Source organism: Sebastes fasciatus, chromosome 15 (assembly GCF_043250625.1).
Source record: "Sebastes fasciatus isolate fSebFas1 chromosome 15, fSebFas1.pri, whole genome shotgun sequence".
NCBI classification, from domain to species: Eukaryota; Metazoa; Chordata; class Actinopteri; order Perciformes; family Sebastidae; genus Sebastes; species Sebastes fasciatus.
In genome coordinates, this window is record NC_133809.1 from 6,700,006 (window position 1) to 6,721,046 (window position 21,041).

The 21,041-nt window shown below is 41.2% G+C and overlaps 1 protein-coding gene across 4 annotated transcripts in view; it reads right to left on the reverse strand.

The window, feature by feature from the left end:
- Positions 1-1,642: 1,642 nt before the first annotated feature.
- The window catches only part of pcnx1 (pecanex 1), a 42,889-nt gene continuing 23,490 nt past the window's right edge, over positions 1,643-21,041 (reverse strand). For all 4 annotated transcript variants that reach the window (XM_074659810.1, XM_074659809.1, XM_074659808.1 and 1 more), the window contains 25 exons: positions 19,457-19,610; positions 19,218-19,250; positions 17,995-18,166; positions 16,249-16,359; positions 15,976-16,067; positions 14,779-14,888; positions 14,216-14,321; positions 13,938-14,030; positions 12,644-12,794; positions 12,114-12,255; positions 11,734-11,911; positions 11,441-11,549; positions 11,070-11,199; positions 10,917-10,975; positions 10,439-10,654; positions 8,781-9,034; positions 8,468-8,698; positions 7,559-7,659; positions 7,093-7,243; positions 6,770-7,000; positions 6,406-6,680; positions 6,077-6,255; positions 5,240-5,676; positions 3,202-3,342; positions 1,643-2,933 (listed from right to left, as the gene is read on the reverse strand). In XM_074659810.1, coding sequence (XP_074515911.1) covers positions 2,793-2,933; positions 3,202-3,342; positions 5,240-5,676; positions 6,077-6,255; positions 6,406-6,680; positions 6,770-7,000; positions 7,093-7,243; positions 7,559-7,659; positions 8,468-8,698; positions 8,781-9,034; positions 10,439-10,654; positions 10,917-10,975; positions 11,070-11,199; positions 11,441-11,549; positions 11,734-11,911; positions 12,114-12,255; positions 12,644-12,794; positions 13,938-14,030; positions 14,216-14,321; positions 14,779-14,888; positions 15,976-16,067; positions 16,249-16,359; positions 17,995-18,166; positions 19,218-19,250; positions 19,457-19,610 — 3,997 coding nt within the window. In that variant the 3' untranslated portion in view covers positions 1,643-2,792. The remainder of the gene's footprint in view (positions 2,934-3,201; positions 3,343-5,239; positions 5,677-6,076; positions 6,256-6,405; positions 6,681-6,769; positions 7,001-7,092; positions 7,244-7,558; positions 7,660-8,467; positions 8,699-8,780; positions 9,035-10,438; positions 10,655-10,916; positions 10,976-11,069; positions 11,200-11,440; positions 11,550-11,733; positions 11,912-12,113; positions 12,256-12,643; positions 12,795-13,937; positions 14,031-14,215; positions 14,322-14,778; positions 14,889-15,975; positions 16,068-16,248; positions 16,360-17,994; positions 18,167-19,217; positions 19,251-19,456; positions 19,611-21,041) is intronic.

Genomic DNA, 21,041 nt, shown 5'->3' on the forward strand with positions numbered 1-21,041 from the left:
CTGGTTATTACAGTGGAAACTAGATTAACTAGACTTCAAGTGGATTATCATTTCTGAGAATACAGTCCCGTATCTATTTCTTTAAACGAACACATAGTGCAACACTGCACTATCTGTTTATATCATGTTTATAGCTTATTTTGTATATTGTAAATTGGTAGAAATTCCTTTTTTTTATTCTTATTTTATTCTAACGTTTTTATCTATTCTTTTGTTATTATACTGCTTACTTGCACCAACAAAACCAAAGCAAATTCCTAGTGTATACCTCTTACACCTGGCAATAAACACGATTCTGTTTCTGATTCTGATTCTAAAGGATTTATTTATAGAATAAATCAATGCCTTTTATTAGTCTGGTGCAGTGGTGGAGGTATTTACTTTGAGTATTTTTTATTTAATGCTACTTTATACTTTCACTACATGTATTTGATACCTTTAGTATAGTTACTTTGCAGATTTAGATTAATATAAAATGTACTCAACAAAAACATTATGTATAGTATATGACGTTATTAAAATTAACTCCACCATCAGCTGCAACATTTAAGTTTTGTACATATAATGCATCACTAATCCAGTAATATATCTGAAACGGGCTTTTCGAGTATTTTTGGTACTTTTCGCCAATACTTTTGTACTTTCACTTCAGTAAGAGTTTGAATGCAGGACTTTTACTAGTAACAGCATTTTTTGTGCTAAGAATATTGAGTATTTTACTCAACTTTACTTGACTATTTATTTTTAAAATTTTTTTAAAAACTATATATATAAAATACATTTAAATATAAATTATATATATAATTTATTTATACTTCAATTTATTATATAAATACATAATATATAAAATAAATAAATTAAATATATGTAATTAATTTATATTTTAATTAATTTCCATTTCATACTACCACCCCATTACATTTATTTGGTAGCTATAGTTGTTACTTTGCAGTGTAAGAATATTTTCATACAAAACATGATCTACCTCTAAAAAAAATTATCATACTCCTTATCAAGTCATTTTACTCAGTAATTGAGCCATCAACGTCTCTTTTTTTGTCTTGTGACAGTGGGGCTGTATTTAACATACAGTACTGTGGGCTTAACTGGTTGACCTTTACCTGCTGATAAAGCATAACGAGGTTAGAACCTTAAATATACAGATTTAGGTCAGCAAAGAAACTCAGTCAGCAATTATCCTGGCAGACAAATGTCAGAAATCTTCCACCATGCAAATGATTGCAAACTTCCTGACATTTTGGAAAAAAGCAGAACAGATTGTGTAAGAATTTGTATCAGAATGTCATTTTGCTGACTGACAGATTCTTCACACACTGTACGACACCAATTATGCAGCATGTTATGCACTTCCTTATGACCTATTTAAGCTCACACAGTAAAGAAATGTCATATGATTCAATCCGTCATAAAAAAATCTTATAAACCACAGCAAGTAACCCATAAAATGTCACACACTGCACCTGCAAATCACAAGTTTCATTGTAAACTCTCGTGGAACATTTTGTATATTTACTAAAAGCCTCTGTTGATGACGGAGCTTAATGTGTACCAGTGTGTATTCTTTAATTTAGTGATTTGGAGAATTCAATAAAATTAGACATAAACAATCAGAAGAGGCGTATTAAAGATGTCAGCAATAAATCAAACTTTTATTTCTCCATATAGAAAAGAATTAAGTTAAATAGTGAAACAGTCCATCAAAAATTCGGCATCTCGTTTTCAACCAATGGTCCTTAATACATTAACCTTTGTCCCAAAAATGAAAAAAAAAGATGTAACAAAGTGTAAATACCATGTTGTTCACAGTAATAAATATTGAAAAGAAAATCTTTTATACATTGACTTTATATATATATATTTGTGTAAATATATATATATATATATATATATATATTTATATAGATATATAATCATATACAGTAAAAAGTTATTTCAAGTTTATCAAACATAAAATAGTAAAATAAAAATGGCTGAAAACAGAATGATGATTGCATTTTTTTCATTCCCAAGGCATCGGTAACCATGGCCATTCAGAGTCTGTAATAAATAAAATGTGATATTATATCTAAAGAGTGTAGTGCATCACTGTAAATTAAAAAAAAAATCAAAAATTATAGTGCAAGTTCTTTTCTCTTTGCGCAAAGTAATCTTGCAAATTTCAAAGTAATCCAAACGGAATGACAACAATGAAACAGAGGAGTTAGTTGAGCGCAGCAGCGTCAAGTCTCTGACTTCAATCTGTACTGCACCACAACTTTCTCTGTCGTCTTGGCAGCGAAAAAAAAGAAGTAAAAAAGCTTTCACATGTGTGAAACCATGGCAGATATTCAATACCAGGCTTATTTTGGCAAATTACGTAAAGACAAACAGAACACAAAAAAAATCTCCACACGCTCTTTACACTCAGCTCTGTCAGAATTGCCAACATAATAGTCGATGAAATGCATAGAAATTAATATCCAGTAGCAGGAACTAACTTAACTTAAGGGTTGTTTACTGTCATGCAGCATATCTGAGACGCAAAGCAAGGCAGATATTATGGATGTGTGTCAACGCAGTAAAGGATGTTGGATGAATGTATGCTCTGCCTCTGCTTGCACTTTTCCCTGGCATCCTTTTCCCCCTCAGCGATAAGGAACGGGGGAGGGGGGAGAGCTCCCACTTCCTGTTTGTCTGCAGGCTCCAGCGTCCTGCTGAAAGCCAGGGCGGTCTGGCTTCGTCTTCACACAAGCGTGTGTGTGATGTGTGTGTGATGTGTGTGCTTGCTTGTCTCAAACCTCTGCACCCAACTCAATGACCCCAGTCTCAATAATGGGCACTAGCTTATCTTCCACCTGTACCAGCAGGATGGTCTTGTCGATATGGGAGCGATTGGTTGGGTCTCGGCTACAAGGCACCCACCGGTGAATCACCTGCAGAGGGCAACAGAGGAGGCGGCTTTGTGAGGGGAAGCATCCAATCAAATTTATGGAGCGTTTACAGAGCAAGTAGGTCACAGAGGGAGTTACACGCCCAAAAATAGGACACAGTACGAACAAGATAATCACAGCAAAATCACATTTATAGCATAAGAGGTGAGAGATTGTGAGCTGAATAAAAAGATCATATTTACTTATCTATAAATAAAACTTTCATTTAATGCGCTTTATAAGGAAGGGTGATGTGTTAGTGAAGACTTACATGTCCTTCCATGCCCTCTAAGGGGCTCCAGTCCCTCCAGCAGGTCCGTCCTGCCCTCAGTCTCATGGTCTCGTCAGGCCACTGCAGCTCCTTCCGCTTTGATAAGTTGATGTTCTCCAGCACCTGACCAACGTCCGCGACCTGAGGGACATCACAGAAGGATCACATTTATGTCACAGCAGGACTGAGGGTCGTTACTCAAAGAGATATCCAAGATAAGAACGTATTCATCGTGGACAATGTCTCCCACTCACTCAATGATTTGCTGGTCAAACTAAGAGTACTTACTCCCCGGAGATGCACCACAGAGCGCCACAGGAAGTCATTCCTGCCTGTGGCCATTCAACTATTCAACTCTTCAATCTGAGTGTCAGACAATCAATAGACTGGACCTGGACTTAATTCACCCGTCAGCAGCTACTACCCCATCATTTCTTATTATTCTCATGTGTAAATTGTACAATAATTCAACTGTGCAATACTCTGTCATTCATACTGTACATTTCAAGAAATATTCCTATTTATTCTTGCATTTATATTTAACATACTTAAAAGATCTCAGCATTTTGTATTTACTGATTTGGACTGTGGTTATATATTGTGTGTGTTTGATGCACATGTTTGCACGTGGCTTATATTTTTAATTTCTTATTCTTATTTTTAATATTATTTATATTTCTCTACATATAGTGTGTCCAAATTTCCCAGCGTATTTTGGATTCTGAATTTGAGATGACTGATATGCAAATATATTTTATAAGTTCAAATTCAGTGTGGAAACAAGTGCAGATAGTTCATTCATTAGCATTGATGTCTTTTAAAACAAGGGTATCCTGGTGGCCTGGTGCTTGTGGTCAAGATTCATAACGGATGACCGAAATGTCTCTGGTTCGATTCTGAACGGGGATCTTTGTTGCAAATCATATCACTCTCTCCCCCCCGATGTATTTATCTACACTTTAAACTGTAAAAGGCAACATCACAGAAGGATCACATTTATGTCGCAGCAGGACTGAGGGTCGTTACTCAAAGAGATATCCAAGATAAGAAGGTGTCGTCGTGGACAATGTCTCCCACTCACTCATTGATTTGCTGGTCAAACTAAGAGTACTTACTCCACCAAGATGCACCACAGAGCGCCACAGGAAGTAACTGTAACCAGCACATGCATGTCATTCATAGAGAATCAACTGTGAATTATTTAAACTATTTACAGTAGAATAGTGTTTTCATGGAGCATTTTAACAGGAACTGCATAAGTATTCATGTAAAAAAAAAAAAAAACATTTAAAAACTACTAACTAGTTTATTGAAATAGTGATAGCTACAACTTTGCTATACTTAACAGTTACACCAAAATAATGATAACAATAATAGTTTAAGGTTAAAGTTTTTTCTCTCCTTTATGCCTTTATTTGACCGCTTGGAGTAATAAGAGGCAAGGAAAATTCAACTGAGGGATAGAAAGTAATGACACGCAGACCAGCAGAATAGAGTGAAAGTCCTCCTTTTTGTGAAAAATTACCATTTTAGTAGCGCATTAATGTAATTATAGAGTTTTAAGCAGAGGATGACATGCTCTAAAATTCAATAAATGGCCTATTATTTGAATTATATGCATAAAAAGATCAAGAGTCTGCAACCATGCCGAAGGCTCAGTGAGGCTGCACTTGAACTAAATGGTCACAGCATTCTGACATGTTCACCGTGTTAGTTTAGTGTGTCAGCATGATAATATTTGCCAATTAGTTTATACATGGCATTAACAGTCATATATATCCTGGAGGTTGTCATAAATGTACTTAAAAAATGTAAAACATTGCTGCTTGTAATATCAGATAGGTCTATGGGTCAGTGAGCTAAATACTAAACAGAACTAAGGGAACAGAATACAGCTGGATGAGAAACACTAAAAGCTCTCTGGTACAGTTTTCTATTTGTTGATATAAATGAATGCGTGAAACTGAAAATCTGTTGCTATATTTCACTCGCCAACTGTGCCAGTGCTCTTTTTGTTTTCTACATAATATCTACAAACCTGCACTCTGTAGGAGATGTCATCTCTGCGCACGGTGGAGACGGTGGGGTTGTGTTGCTGCGGGTGGTGGTGATGGTGGTGATGATGATGCTGGCTGAGGGGATCGGTCACGGTGCTGCACATGCCGTCGTTGCCCAGGAGGCCCACCAGCGTGTGGCGTTTGCAGGGAGGGATGCTGTGGCTGGAGAGGGAGGCAGAGGGGCCGGCGGGGTCGGAGGTGGAGCCCAGCCGGAGCTGCAGGGAGGTGGGGAGCGTGCGCAGAGACAGCTGGCTGGTGGAGGAGCGTCGGCAGGGCTCCAGGCCTGTGGTGGAGGTGCGCAGGGAGGAGTGGCGGCTGCTGCTGTAGCGGTAGGAGGATGACTGGCTGGCGACGGAGGCTCGAGCGGGAGAGTGGCGTACCAAACCCGACTGGACAGACTGGGAACTTTGACTGGTGCCTGGACGCAGGGCGGAGAAGTCAGACCATATGAAATTAAAGGAGCGCTCCGGTGATGTAGTGTTGGAATCTCATAACATTTGGGGACATATGAGACAGATTTTATTATTTTCTATTATTTTTCTTTTTAAATGGTAAAAACTGAAGCAGCAGAGGACGAGATATCCTGGATTTCAGGGAGCTACAAAAACGCTGGATCCTACATTTCCCATAATGCAACTCAATAGTCTTTCATTAGAGCCTCCCTACCTATTAAATACCTTCATCTTTCAAACTACACATCCAAAGTTTATGTCAAAAACTTTTATTAAAATATTAAAATAAGTAAACATTACACATTGTTCCTTTATTTTGTCATAGCATTCATAATATTAGTGGTTGCCAGGTTCAGTAGTTCTCACCCAGAGTGTGCGGCTGGTACGTGTGGGAGGGTGCAGGTCCGGAGTTCCCACCCTGAGACACTGAGCTCTGCTGAGAGTCGCCACCCGTCCCGTTCCCACTGCCACAGGACATCCCCCCTGCATCTGAATCCTCGATATTACCTCCACTGTTACAGCCAGCACCACAGCCTTTCCGTAACCTACAAAAGAACATTTGAGTATCATCCATCAGACAAAAAAACACAGAGAAAGAAAACATAAACAGATCACGAAGTAGGACTTCTCACTGACCTAGTTTGTGTTTTTAAGAGCACCACACTTAACCTACTGAACTGCAGAGAGCAACGAACCTGTGCCAGGTGCTGACAACAAAGTTTCGGATGTTCCCGATGCTGATGGGGCCTCCCAGGATGTGTCCGAGCTGCGGATGCGAGTTGCAGTAGGAGGTGGTCAGAGGCGATACGTAGATGGGATATCCGATGGGCTGGTCACAAGAGGAATTGATCATGTTTCGCAGAGCCTGCTTGGCGTTCTGAATGCTCCCGCGCTCCGGGTTTCTGTTTCTCAGGAACACCAACTCCTGCTGCTGCCCCGCCCAGAGGCCTCGGACACATTCTTTATTCACCTGCAGCACAAGGGGTTAAGATCTCATTACGTACTGTGTCAGCAACGATCAAGGAATCAAAGTTCATTTTAATCTGTTGCAGTTCTCACCTTGATGACACGGAAGCTGAGGTATCGTCGATTGAGCATAATGATTTTGTACTCGTTGGTTCCTTCGTCGAGGACGTGGCGCAGGGCGAGGAGCGACGGGGAGTTGGACAGCACGGCGCTCCTCCAGGCCGGGTCGCCCTCGTGAGCGATGACCAGGTTCTGCTGGTGGGAGGAGATGGCCTCGAAAAGAACCGCTGGCTCATCGTACTCATCTGGGGACGTGAAGTGGTCCTAGAAGAACAACAATATTTAGTTTCAGACTTAATTTATACCTAAGAACAAAGTCACGTGGTATCGACAACATGACACCTGCAGCCTCTCACCTGGTGTAATTTGAGAGACATTCGTATTCCAGGCACCACAACTTTCCTGAGGAGTTCCATGTCGGCGAAGATCCACTCGTCTCGCACTGAAGAGATGCGGAAATCTCCCTTAAATAATGCATGAAGTCCGTAAAGGAAAGACTCCAGATTGCTGTGATGGAAAGAAGAGATCGAGGACATTCAGTTTTGTTACGACTCATATGGTTTGAAAATATGTTTATCCAGAGCAAAGACAGAAAGGAAGGAAGGAAAGAAAACATATGTATGTGTATGCATGTGTCTTTTTTTTTTACTTATCTATAAAATATGCTTCTTTATACTTTTAAAAGTTACAGCAGAAACATCAAAGACGTGAACGTCCCAGAAAACTCTTGCTGTTCTGTTCTGTTGCTGTGTTACATCGTCTGGCCTACATAAGTGAACTCTCTGGCGGCCCTTAAAGCATTATAAAAGATTACTAAATAACCTGGACATATGATGGGCAGCTGTTCCCAGAGCTCTCCTCCCCAGCACACACAGGCCGAAGCAGAGCAGCACCAGAGCCGAGTCTTTCTCGGTGTCCAGCGGCTACAAACGAAGCAGAGACAAGAAGATTCATGAAACTCAAATCACAATAAGTGCAAAGTTTTACATACAAATCTTAACAGTATTAGGAACAAATTTTTTTTTTTTTTATAATGGGTGGAAACTCAACCCTTGGCCTTGGCATTTCCATTGCCTTTCATCACTTATTAAGACAAGTACAGCACCCCTTAGGGGAGTAACAATCATTCCTGAACATTTAATTAAAATGATACTGCTGTGTAGCACTTCTGATCTGTCAAAATGTACAAAAATAATCCCTACAACTTTATCAAAGAAATCATACGCAACATTACATTTTGACATATCTTAACCATGCAACCCATACTGAAGTGGCAAAAGACAAGTTTTCTGCTTTAACTTATCATTATGAAGTAAATAATTGCACAATGTAATCGCTATAAAATAATAATGACACCATCTGCGTTTAGATTGGTTCCCTATAAGCCTCGCTCTCCTTATTCAATTCTGTCTGCTACCGGGACGCGATCCTCCGGGAAAATGAAGGCTCAGCTTAAGGCACAAAGCCGTGGAAAACAAAATGCAGTGTGTTGTGTCTGTGTTGTTGCTAGCAGTAACGTTAGGCTCTGAGGAAAACGGAAAGCAATCCGGTTGCCTTTGCGACAGCGGCGCCAACAGTCATACCACTTGGAAACACTAGGGGGGGGGGGAACGTTGTTTATTGTCTATTGCCACTTTAAGACAAACTGTCTATAATAGTTGAATGAGTGTTGTCTGTTTTAGTGCCAGCCTGTTCCACAATGTCACTCAGGGAACAAAAACCCAGCATTACCTTGGCCCTTCGAGAGTTGCAGTAAAGGATCCAGCCCAGGTAGACCCCACAGAAACTGTCCCTGGAGATGCCTGCGAGTCGATGGTCGTAGTCCTCGTCGATGTTGGGATTGAAGGTGGGATCCAGGTCCACGTAGTTCCTCTCTCCACACCCCCGCAGGCCGTCTTTCATGGTCTCATTAGCCAGCCACTCTTCCAGTTTGGGGGAGGCGATCACGTAGTAGATGATCCCCTGAGACCAGGACGGGATGATTAGATCACGTATAAATAATATAAAAGCTACACCTTCTCTTTAACAGCTACATCCCACTGACCTTGACATAGTAGGTGGTGAGGATGCGGCGTAGATCGAACACCTGCAGCATGGAGGCGGCGCTGTTATCCGTGATGCTGTAGCCCTCCAGCACGTATTTGGTGACCAGCACCTCCCAGGCCAGCCAGCGTTGTCCGAAGGCAGCGTTAAAGGACAGGATGTGAGGGAGGTGGCCCGGCTCGCAACAACAGCAGCCCTCATCTTCCTCCACCCCCTCAGTGATGGCCTCCACTTCCCTCTGCTGGCAGTAAGTTCCTGCGGCGGGAAATATCAACAGATTCATGTAGACGGAATACTACCGTATAAAGGATCTCAAATTAACTTTTTTCACAGGCAAGTATTTTTTTTTTGTCTGCCACTCTGATCTGGATCTTTTGTCTTTCAATGTTCGATATATTTACACAAAAAAAAACCATTATATGCGTGGTCAATTCCAGTGTTCGAATTACACCAAAGCTTCAGGGGAAGCCCTATTTTTCGGGGGTGAGAGGATACTGTACGCATTTGCTTACATGAATGGGCCCGTCTACATGCAAAAATATACTGTAAATACATTTCAGTTCATACAGAGAATATTTAGCCTGGGAAACAGAAACATTATCCATATTCACCATCGCAATGTTTTTTGAATTGCTCGACAACCACACTCGCCACGCACTGAGCTATTCCTTTAAACGAAACTGACACGTAAGATAGCTAGTGAAGTTGATACAGTAACGAGTGGGCGTGTAGCTCCATCCAATCATTCAGTAACCTTATTAAACGTGTTTTCTGCGTTGTCCCTGTCCGCACAAGTGGCGGATGACCTGACAATTTACCTGCATTTGGCGGGGGTGACTGGTGCTAATTTCAGACCCAACTATGACGACTGGCACATTGAGAGAAAATCTAATTTTCTTCCTGACCCGTCTGAATCTCACATATATAAACTGTTTAAATACCAATGAATGTTGACACACTAAAAGATGTTGTAAAAATAGATTATATTTCCAACAGTAACAGTTGAAAAGTTGCTGACAGACAGGAGATGAGTGTCATGCTCTGAGGAGTGTCTCCAATTCTGTCAAAAGTTCACAGCGTGTCACATGGCCTTTGTTCCAGCAGGTTTGTTGCATACTGTTGCAGAATACTATTGGCAAAAGTCATGCTGATAACGCGTGCACAGGTGTGTTTCACAGGAAGATAAAGCACGACTAGACTTATATGCAGGAATGTTCCTGTCACAAATAGAAATGTTCGGGAACTGGTTAATGATCAACATTCATTCCATCTTCAATATCCACGCCGAGCTCAAGTAGTTTGCAAATAATTATAATAAATAAATATAATGAATAAATAAATAATTATATTTAATATAACAAGGCAAAACTGAGCATGGCTCACATACCCCCGCTCACTGCTTGACCCCTACTGGAACTAATGGAATTAGTCTATTGAACCCAAAGTAGCTTGTTATTACTGTAGCTCACCTTCCTTTCAACATTTCAAAAATGTTGGGCACCTTGGACTTCTAACGCCCAAAAGGCACAACTAGACAACACTGTCAACCTTCATACCAAATTTGAAGTTCCTAATTTATAGGAATAATAAATATAATCACAACTCCTGACTCATTTGTTAGCGCGTTCTTCCGTCTGTACCACACGTGGACATTCTCACCTCTGAACTCCAGCCCTCGGAGCTGAAAGGTGACGAGGCCGTTGCCGATCTCGATGAGATGCACCAGAGCGTTCAGGTAGTCGGAGGCCAGGATGAAGCAGTCCCCGGTGCTGAAGTTGCCCCATCGGCCCAGGAGGAGGTCTCCACACAGGCTGTGCTGCAGCGAGCGGGTAAGGTGCTCATAGAAGATGGAGTTCAGATTGTTGTCATCAGAGCCTGAAGAGGGAAAGAAGAAAGGCAGATTAGTAAAACTCGTCACTGACATCACTGGAATAGACTGAGGATTTAAAGCAGTTTCATGTAATAACACGCATGTTATTTTAGCCTAACGTCACAAAGTATGACTTGGATAAGAGCACAGATTCTCTGAATTTTACCAAATAAAATTCTGTCTTGCTACCCATAACACCCAGAACAGTTGTATCAGATCCTTTGTGCCTCCATAATAACCTTGTAAAATTGACTACTATGCCCTCACCTGGATTTCTGTCCAGCTGAGAGGCCAGCCGAGTGTTGGAGTGATCCACCCTCTTGGTGCTGCAAAGAGAGAAGACAGAAAATCACACATTTCAGAAGCACATTCACAGAGATAGTATTAGATTTGAGCATGGAATAAAAATGTTTCCCCTACTTGTAGTCTCTCTCCCAGAACTTGACGGGACGGACGTAGGAGGTGATGAAGATGGCGCTGCCAAGGAAGGGGTTGAGGGGAGTGGAGAAGATTGCTGACACTACAGCCTGGACAAACAGCATGGCCGAGTCTGGAGGGGCTCAGGTCAAGGATCACATGAAAAATATGTATGCTTCGCTGTACATAACATACATGAGGGGGACTATAATGCAACATTAAAAACAATCCAACACACCACCAACAACTACGGCCTCAAAATTACAATGAATTTGAGTCAACGCCTCTCTGAAACACCAAAACCAGTCTACCTAAGAAACTGGTGAGTCAGTGTACAGTATATGTTGTGATAGACGTCAGCAGTGAAAGGATACGAGGCACAGCAAAGGGCTGAGCAAAGGCGTGGAACGCTGAGCCCCATGTGATCTGCCAGGGGGCGATGTAGGTGTAGACAAAGTGCAGTTTGTAGAACAGCTCCCACATCTGTAAAAAAAAAACAGCACATTATAATAAAATGATAAAAAATACTGTTTTACTTTGTCCTCAAAATAATTGGGCAGTATGACTCATTTGTATTTAATTATAATAATTTAAGATTATATTAAATATATGCATAATGTCTCAGAGCAGTGCAAGATGTGCGACTCATTATATATTCCTCTCTCACCTTGCTGAAAACGATGGACATGAGGAAGAGGTCGAGCAGCAGCGTCTCTGACAGATGGCGGTAGTCGAAGGTGAAGAAGAGGACGGTGAAGAGGATCATGACGTACTGGTAGGTGGGACTGCTGTAGGAGGAACGGAGCAGCTTCAGGCCAGCCACTGTGATCATCAGAGCACCCACCCTGGAGGACATTTGAAATAACATCAGTGTGTGGTAGTAAGTCAAACATGGTAGAGTTTCTACATGTTGACACTAAAATCATGATGAAAGTAGTTAAAAGCATAAAAATATGTTTTAAAGTATTAACTACTAATAATGAGCTTTTTGGTATTTGTAAGCTACTAGACAATTAAAAGATGTTGTAAAACAGGGAAAATCCTCACTCTGTGTCGAGTCTCTTTGGACTGGCGAGCTCTCTGGCGCTGCCACTCAGCTCATTGAGGATGACGAGTGGATAGAGAACGTTCTTCTCCACAAACAGAAGCCAAACATGAAGCTTCTCAAACCACATCACATGAGCTGCATCTGAGGAAAGACACAGGTGAAGATTTCTGGTCAACATCATTATGGAGCTACAGCAGAGTTAAGAGAACAAACTATCCACAAGAATCCAAATACAAAAGAAAAATGTTGTTAATGTTTACAATCGTCTTTGTTGATATTGGCAACTGACATTAAATATCAAATTAATGTATTTTCATTTACTTTTCTAAACACTGTCTGCTATCAATTTCTAAGGAAAAAAAGGATCTACTGCATAGAAAGTTCTAAGTTCACAATCAAGGCTGAACAGACGAAACACACACAAAACACACATTTCTAGCATCACTACTTTTGGTTCTGACTTAGAAACACTGCCGTGATACTGGGAGTTGTTTTGGTTGCTATATCTCATCCAGCATACGGTACTTACCCCTGACTTCAAACTGATAGTACTCCTTAGTTTTGAGCAGAGGGTGGGAGAAGCAGTACCAGGGCAGCTGCTTGCGGAATTGAGGCAGCAGGTAGTGGGTGAGCAACCCCACCGTCCCCAACAGTGCATACAGGACATAACTGAGGAAAGGCTGAGGAGCAGAGAGACAGTGGGAATTAATACTTATACACAACGCTTGAGACCAACCTAAAAAAACAAGTATGCAACCATTTGTAATTCATTTGTTTCTTTAGTAAGTTTCTTGTATTCGTACCGACTCATCACGTAATGAGGCACCCAAAGTTCACAAGTGCAAGAAACTTTTATCCGTATGTCGTTAGCAACATATGCTGAGGTTAGCACAACAAGTGGATTGACGTGCGAGTCAGTCACACTATGGTGAGCGCAAATGAAACACCTGAGTTTGAAAGACCCGTCTGCGAGTTCCCGGCCAGCTACAGCAACGGAGAGAGGATTGCGTATAAGACGAGGATGGTGTGTCAGTGTTGCTCCACCGTTGTTGGGGATGTGAGTGGAAACACATTGAACATGTTAATGCATCACCCAGATGTGCCGATCACTGGGATGATAAATGTTGGGTGCTTTCAATGTTTAAATATAGCCAAGGTGGAACTAATTGAAACCCTCCTCCTAATGCACAAGTTGTATTTTTTATTATTCTATGTACAGTATTTTGTATTTTAGATGTCATGGCATAAAGAGATGCATTTTGGGAAAGTGTCTGTTCAGTTTAATACAGAAGTGTTTGATAAATTTCATAATAAAAATATGGAACGTTTCAGAGCTGCCAGTGGACAAAATGTTACTTCAGCAGGAAGACTGTGTCTGTCTTTGACATTTACACCACTGTCTGTTCAACATAAATGATAAAAAACGGATCCTTATGCATTTGAGTTTTTTCTGCTGTACCGCACTCGCACTGAACCGTGACTTTCTGTACCGTTACAACCTACTCATCAATAAACTAGAATTACCGCCTCACGGTTGTATGCCAAAAAGTCAAGTTGCCGTTTACATCCATGTCTGCCCAAAATGTCATCACTACATCACTTTATCAAGGCCAAAGACGTGTTTTGTGAGGTCACAGTGATCTCAAAGTTTGACCACCAAAACCTAAGAAATTCCCTCCAGGCGTTCCTGAGATATCACGTTCACGAGACTGGGACGGACGGATGGATAGCCGCCGGGGCGGAGGCATAAAGATAACTGAAAATATGTAGGAAAAAATAAGACTGAGATCAGCCTCTCATTAAAAAGAACATATTTACTGTACCTGCAGTGCAATAAAGACTGTGCTGACATGGATGGCGAAGTAAAGGACAGCAATGACCACACAGACAATCAGGTCAGATTGCAGACGCTCATTCTGTGCGTTCAATAAGACACAATGGGGACGGGGTTAGAAACAAAGAAAAACAAGCACCATTTAAAACACCATAGCAGCTTTAACAAATGTAATTGTATGCCTGATATTTTTCAAACAACAGTCCTAGTTACAGTACAACTGCCCCGTCCAGGCTTTAATTAGATGAATGCTGAAGGTCAACTCACCACTGAGGCCCTGAGCTTCTCAGGTAGAGGGTCCTGTACTTCTGACAGAGGGTCCTCTGGGTTCTTATCTTTTAAATTGGGCACAATCTTGGACTGTATCAGCGAGCTATGAAGCAAAAAGCAAATATATTAGCTGGTTCACATACAATGAATCTCCTGAGGGTGATCTATCTCAGAGGGGATGTATAATCACTCACTGTTAACACTACTGCCATTGTGTGAAGCAGTTTCGAGCTATTTGAACTGAGCATTTTTGAAATGCTTAGAAAATCCCAGTTGGAGATAATCCACAGTATATGTATGAGTGGAAAAGTCACAGATTATTCACTAATATGGATTTCTTTCTAGCAGATGTGGGTCAAGCGGTTAATGGAAACTATTTTTGATGATGTGTTGTGCCAGATGGATGAGTTCACCACACATGATCATCAGTGCCACATATTTTTACACACACTAATGCAAATGCGTCACTTTGATATTTATTCCTCTGAGAAACCACAGCTCAGATACCACAAATACTATAAATGACTATTGAGGTTTGCTGTGCGAGACAGTGAACTTACATGAGGACAGACGGGTCGCCGCTTTGCCGGCTCAGGTGGTAAGACACTGCCACCAAGAGGCCGCAGAACACAGAGAATAACACGGGGATGTGGTGAGGCTCCCAGGTCTCCTAAGACAACAATGAAAGACAAGGTTTTAAATATATTCAATACTCAAATGTTCTATTTTTCTACCAACTACAATGGAGGTAGGAGTTCATCATGCTGATGTGTTAAGATATGTGGAAGGTTTCCATTGTCAGGTTTGGCCTGGTTTACATGCTTTAATGTTCAAAAAACAATTTATTTTCCTGATCCTGTCTGTCTGAATATATCTGTATTCACCCTCTGTCTGAAACGCTCTTCATCGCCTGTCTCTTTAAAAAGGTACAGTGTGTAGGATTTGGCGACATCTAGTGGTGTGGTTGCAGATTGCAACTGAATGAGTACCCCTCTGCTCACTCATCCCTTTCGCCTCGCTCAGAGGCCATCCATACCATAATAACACCACTTTAGGAGCAACGGAAGTCAGACGGCAGCTGGCGGTACCACGGTTTTGCACTCTGCGACTCATGTTACCACAGTTTCACAAGCACGTCGGAGAACTATAGTGGCCTTCAGGAAATGTAAAAACATGAAAGTCTCTCTCTAGAGCCAGTGTTTGGTTTGTCTGTTCTGGGCGACTGTAGAAACATGGCGGCGCAACATGGCGGACTCCGTGAAGAGGACCCGCTCCCTATGTAAATATGAAGGGCTCATTCTAAGCTAACGAAAACACAGTGATTCTTAGTTTCAGGTGATTATATACTAATGAAAACATAGTTATGAATATTACATAAATGTATGTGCACAAGCACTGATATATCCCCTTTAATATATTACAGTTTGAATTGCTGAGCTTTAGTTTACATCCACAATACAGGAATTTGAATAAATTCAGATATTGCTGGTTAGCAGATACCGCAGGTTTAAGATGATGAAGAGCTGTGCAATGTGTTTAGAAATACATTGTTGGAAACAGCAAGCAAAGTTAGTTAATGAAAAAAAGTGGTGGTTAAAACACAGTACTTTTTACTAGCTGTAGAGGACATAGTTTTAAAGTACATTCAAACTGGATTTATGTCCTCAGATTCCTTTTTGATTACAGTTAGATGCTATCGAGCTGATTATATTGCATCTAGATATTAGATTCAGATGCTCAGCTGGCTTTGCTCTCACCTTCAGAGCTCCGTAGCAGAAGCCATAAAGCAGAGCGACGGTGACGATGCTGCGCAGGATGCTGTACAGCGCTGACAGAAGGCTGGTGGAGGCTGCGGAGAGCACAGAGAAGGGTGTCAGCAATCAGACCACTCAACCCGACAGGCACCAGGCCGGCAGAATGCAAATCAGCACTTTGGCCTCTTATGAAGCCTGCCATATCATAATATATAAGGGAAGGAGTGTGTGAGTGTCTCATTCTGTAGAGGTCAAAGTCATCTACCAGTGACTCACCATTGCCCCCGAACACATGGATGTCCAGCTGCTCAAAGATGTACATGACGAATGTGTTGACTTGTGGCAACAGCCCAACGAAGAAGATGATGGGAAAACACAGAGTGAAGACTGCAGGGAGACACACAAGAATTAAACTCTGATTAATGTATACATCTTAAAATCATATAGTTAACCCAGACATCAGTTTTTAGATAACACAGATTACAATGAGTGGTTTATTGTTCTGCATCTGTGACTGTGAGCTACAGATTATTACTGGTTCATATTGGTGCACAGTGGCATATCTCCAGGGAAACTGCAGCAATTAATGTTGATTGTTGTTTGATGAAAGCTGGTTTTAATACTCTCTAAACAAATAAATATTGCTTTTAGTAGAGAGATTGTGGACTATATAAATATTGCATTTTCCCATCATTTTGGTGAATGCGCTTCTAATCTGGATGCATCTAAATTATTTGTAGTGTTGGGGAAACAATTAAAATGCCACAGTGGATCCTCTCATATATCATTTCTGTGTGTTTTCAGAGTCATTTCCACCTTTCACTGAAAATATGGGACAACAAATCTCCATAGTTTAAACGATGTTTAAACTATGATAAATGTAATGAACTGGTACCCTCCATTAGGCCTACAGTGCCAGAAATGTGGGGTTATCTTTGATTATAATCATGATGATTGATGATCATGGTAATAAAGTACTACAGCTACTTTGTATTGTATTAAAAATTAGATCATTTCTATCATTCTTTGACTTGGACAAAGTTATTAATCTTTTCCAGAATTGATTATTGTAACTTTCTGTTCACCTTGAGCGGCAAAACTCACTCATGTCTTCTACTTAAACAGAAATCTGCAGCCAGACTCTTAACAAGAACAAATAACAAAGATCACATAGCCACCAGTTTAGCCATTTTGCATTGTCTGTTGATTTTAGAATTGATTTTAAGGTTTTATACTTTTAAGGCATTTCATAGTCTACCTCTAGCATACATTTGTGAGCGTTTGTTCCAATATGTTCCAAAACCTAAGACTCTGCCCGCAATCCCAAGTCGTTTTTATAAAGTTGCATTTCTGCGTTAAAGCTGGGGTAGGCAGTTTTCTGGAAAATGTATCCTGCAACTCTCCCCTCTCTGTCCTGAGCCCCTCCCACCAGACGAGCATGGTGGGAGGGGCTTCTCCCATACAGTAACCTGTACGAGTACAAGTCATTCATTTCAAACATCATCCCGATTGTGACTGTGATCCCGGTGCTGTTATATAGCAGCAATCCTATGAGAACTATCGTCCTTTTACTTTGCAAACTTGGGGAGATGCCACACTGTTCAAGGCTAGCTACATAAACATGATTAGCTGAATCAGGCTTTCACTGAGGGAGCCGTGCACAAGCATTTGCATTTCTAGAACAGCCAATAGGAATGCTCTCTCTCTGACCTGTGATTGGCCAGAGTCTCCTGTCAGAAGTGCAGAAGTGTAGTTATCTCTCAGAACACTTGAATTACAATATGCTGAAAGGTTATTATGGAATTTTTGCCCAATGATTCCCCATAAAAACGGTCTACCCCAGCTTTAAGTAATCTTTCTGTTCCCTGTCACTTTGAACTTATTTGTATTGTCCTAATCATTTTTGTTATTTTATTGTTTTGGCATGTTTTTTTTCTGTTCAGCAAATGCCCTACTAATGAGGGATGTTGATGATCACTGTGTGTAAATGCCACAGGGTTGTGTGTGTGTGTGTGTACTAACCAATGACAAGGTCCCTGGCAGAGGCGAGGACCAGGGAGCTGGTGAGTGCGACTCCGTACAGGGTGAAGCGGGAAGAAGTGGTCCTCAGACTGCCGTAGTGGAGCAGCCAAATGAGGCCACAGCACAGGCAGAAGTAGACAGGCCGGCTGTACGCTATGATACGATTATGGCCCTGCAGGGACAAGGGTATGACGATAGAAATGGTTCATTACAGGAGCTGGGCTTTCCCATTATGGTCCAGTACTGCTCAGTATTCAGAACACGCAGCCTTTTTAATAAGAAACCATGCCTGAAAATACTTAAAATGTGTGCCCTCGTGATACACTGTGGGTAAAAGCACACAACAAATAACACTCGCTGCAAAACTCAAATAAAATAATCACTCTAACAAGTAAGAATTCAATTAGTGCTATCAGTGTCATATGAGCCCCGGGGACAGTGACACAGGTAGAAACCGAAATAGCATCAAGCGTGAGGTTTCACAAGAGAGGGAGAATGCTCGTCTGCAGTGTGCAGGTTTCAACCCAAGAGGTTATGAGTTGTCCTGCTTTTTAACCGAAGGGCGTTTACGCACCAACAATCAGATTAAATAGACCAGGTTTGCTCAAAATGTGTCAACGATGTCGTGAAAAGGGAAGGAGAGAAGAAATCCACGAGGTGAGATGAGGTGAAGGAAAAGGAAAAGGGGGACGAGGAGGAAAGAGAGGGAGAGAAAGGGAGCTACAGACAAAGAGTGAGAGAGCGAGCTGTGGTCTAAACTCTGGCCAGCTATTTAAAGCTCGTGCCTGCAGCTGAGTAGGAGCTGCATTAATAAAAGACGCCGTTTCAGAGCAGGCTACTGACGCAAGGGAGGGAGGAACATGCAGCCTCACAGGGGAAAAGAAACATCATTTTCAAGAACCACAACAGAAACAGAAAGAAATACTGAATAATAACTGCAGGTCATATTACAGATGAAAGGAAATTGATTCTCTATTTGTCTACCCCACAGTCTAACAGTCTAACAGTCTAACAGTCTAACAGTCTAACAGTCTAACAGTCTAACGTTAAAGTGTAAAGACCATTTCATTTTCTGTTTTCTAAGTGCCATTTTATTTTAAATTTTGCACTCCTGACCCAAACCTTAGCATCAACTTTTAGCCCAAAACTCCCCAAAACAGTGGACACATTAATGGCCCCAAAAGTTTGACATGAAAAATGATTTATGAGTTATAATGACTTACATGTCTAGGGGAAGAGGAGTCTGGTTGAACACTCTGTCAATGAAGAAAGACACTGATAAATACTCTAATAATGCTGACTATTTTACATTTAATATCTTGTCATACCTCGAGCAAACATTATTACAAATAGTTCAGAGTAAGTAAAGCATTCGATAATTTTTTTAGCATCAATTGTTCTTCTCTGCTTTGATTTTTCAGGTCAAGTCTAACAATGTTGTGCTGTTAACTCTAGTATTCACCTTCAGTAAGGAATACTGGCAACTTGCAATGACGAGGCAGAACTGAAAGACCCAGATGTCAGTGAAGAAGCCGTGGACCAGCAGCACTGAGCCCAGGAAGGCCACCAGGACGGCCAGCAGCACGGCCAGCACGTTCTCTAAAACCTCACGGTTCCTGTAAAGCAATGGAGAAAAGTCAGCCTGCGAGTGCATTCAACAGTTCTTGAATATAAGACTCAATTGCCCCTTGGATTTTAACTGGTAGCATGGAGTGATTGGTCAGTAATTTGGAGGGGCTAGAAGCAAATATAAGGACTGAAGTGGTCTGAGATATAAACTAGCTCCAATCCATTCAGTGCTTTAAAATCAAATAAAAGATTCTTTGAAATCTATGTTTCACTGGTAGACATGGTCGACTCTTTCAGCCTCGCAGCTGCATTGTGAATGAGCTGCAGGCGAGCCGAGGCTGACTGACTGACTGACTCCCACATAAAGACAATTACAGTAATCAAGACAAGAGGAGATAAAAGCATGGTCTCCAAATCCCTTAACAAGTGGAATGATTTTAATTTTGCAGTAGACCTAACGACATGGTAGTTAACATTTACATTCAAAGAAGGTCTTGTCCTTGTTTAGCTGCAGAAAGCCTGGAGGTATCCAGCATTTAACACCCTCAAGGCAACTGAGTAGAGTTAATGAGATAGTTTGGGTGTTTTGAAGTGGGGTTGTATGAGGTACTTATCCATAGTCAGTGTATCTACAGTAGATACGCCCCCAGTTTGGAGAAGCAGAGTACTGCACGGAAGCAAAGCAATGTACTGCTGTAGACGGGGGCAGGAGCAAAACATATTTTAGCCACCTTAAAAAAACAATATTAGTTTAAGTGTACGCTATATTTAGAATATTTTCGCCGGTTAACTTCGCCATGAGACAGCCCTTTCTGACATGGACCTGAAGCTGTTATCTATACCTTCACCAAAGCCACCAGACTTCATTGAAAAAACTGTAGTTTTACCTCGCAGAGCACAGGGGCTGCTGGTCTACCGCTGCCTCGATCAGTTAGTTTGTTTGTGCTATTACAGCTTCAGTTTCCCGTCAAAATCATAGACTGTGTAGCTGACGGACAGCAAAGTAGACCGGTGAAAATATTGTAAATATAGCGTACACTTAAACCGACATTGATTTTTGTTTTTTTATGAGCCTTTCATTTAGGTGGCTAAAATACGTTTTGCTGTCCACAGCAGTACATTGCTTTGCTTCCGTGTTGGTAACTCATGTCTGCTTCTCCAAACTGGGGGCATGCTGACCGCCACCCACTGTAGGTAATACACTGACTATGAATAAGTACGTCATACAAACCAACTTCAAAACAGCTGAACTATCCCTTTAAAGCTGCATACAAGCATATGTAGCTGCACGTAGCCCAACAGTAAAAAGGGATGTACTTCACAGCAGATGGGTAGAGAGGAAAACCTATTAGTTGTATTGTGGCATCGTCAAACTAAAACTATATACTGTATACTATACATTGAAAACATTCATAGTCACACCATCTCAAATTATTTACAAGCTAAATTATGTGATACCGTTTCAAACTCATACAGAT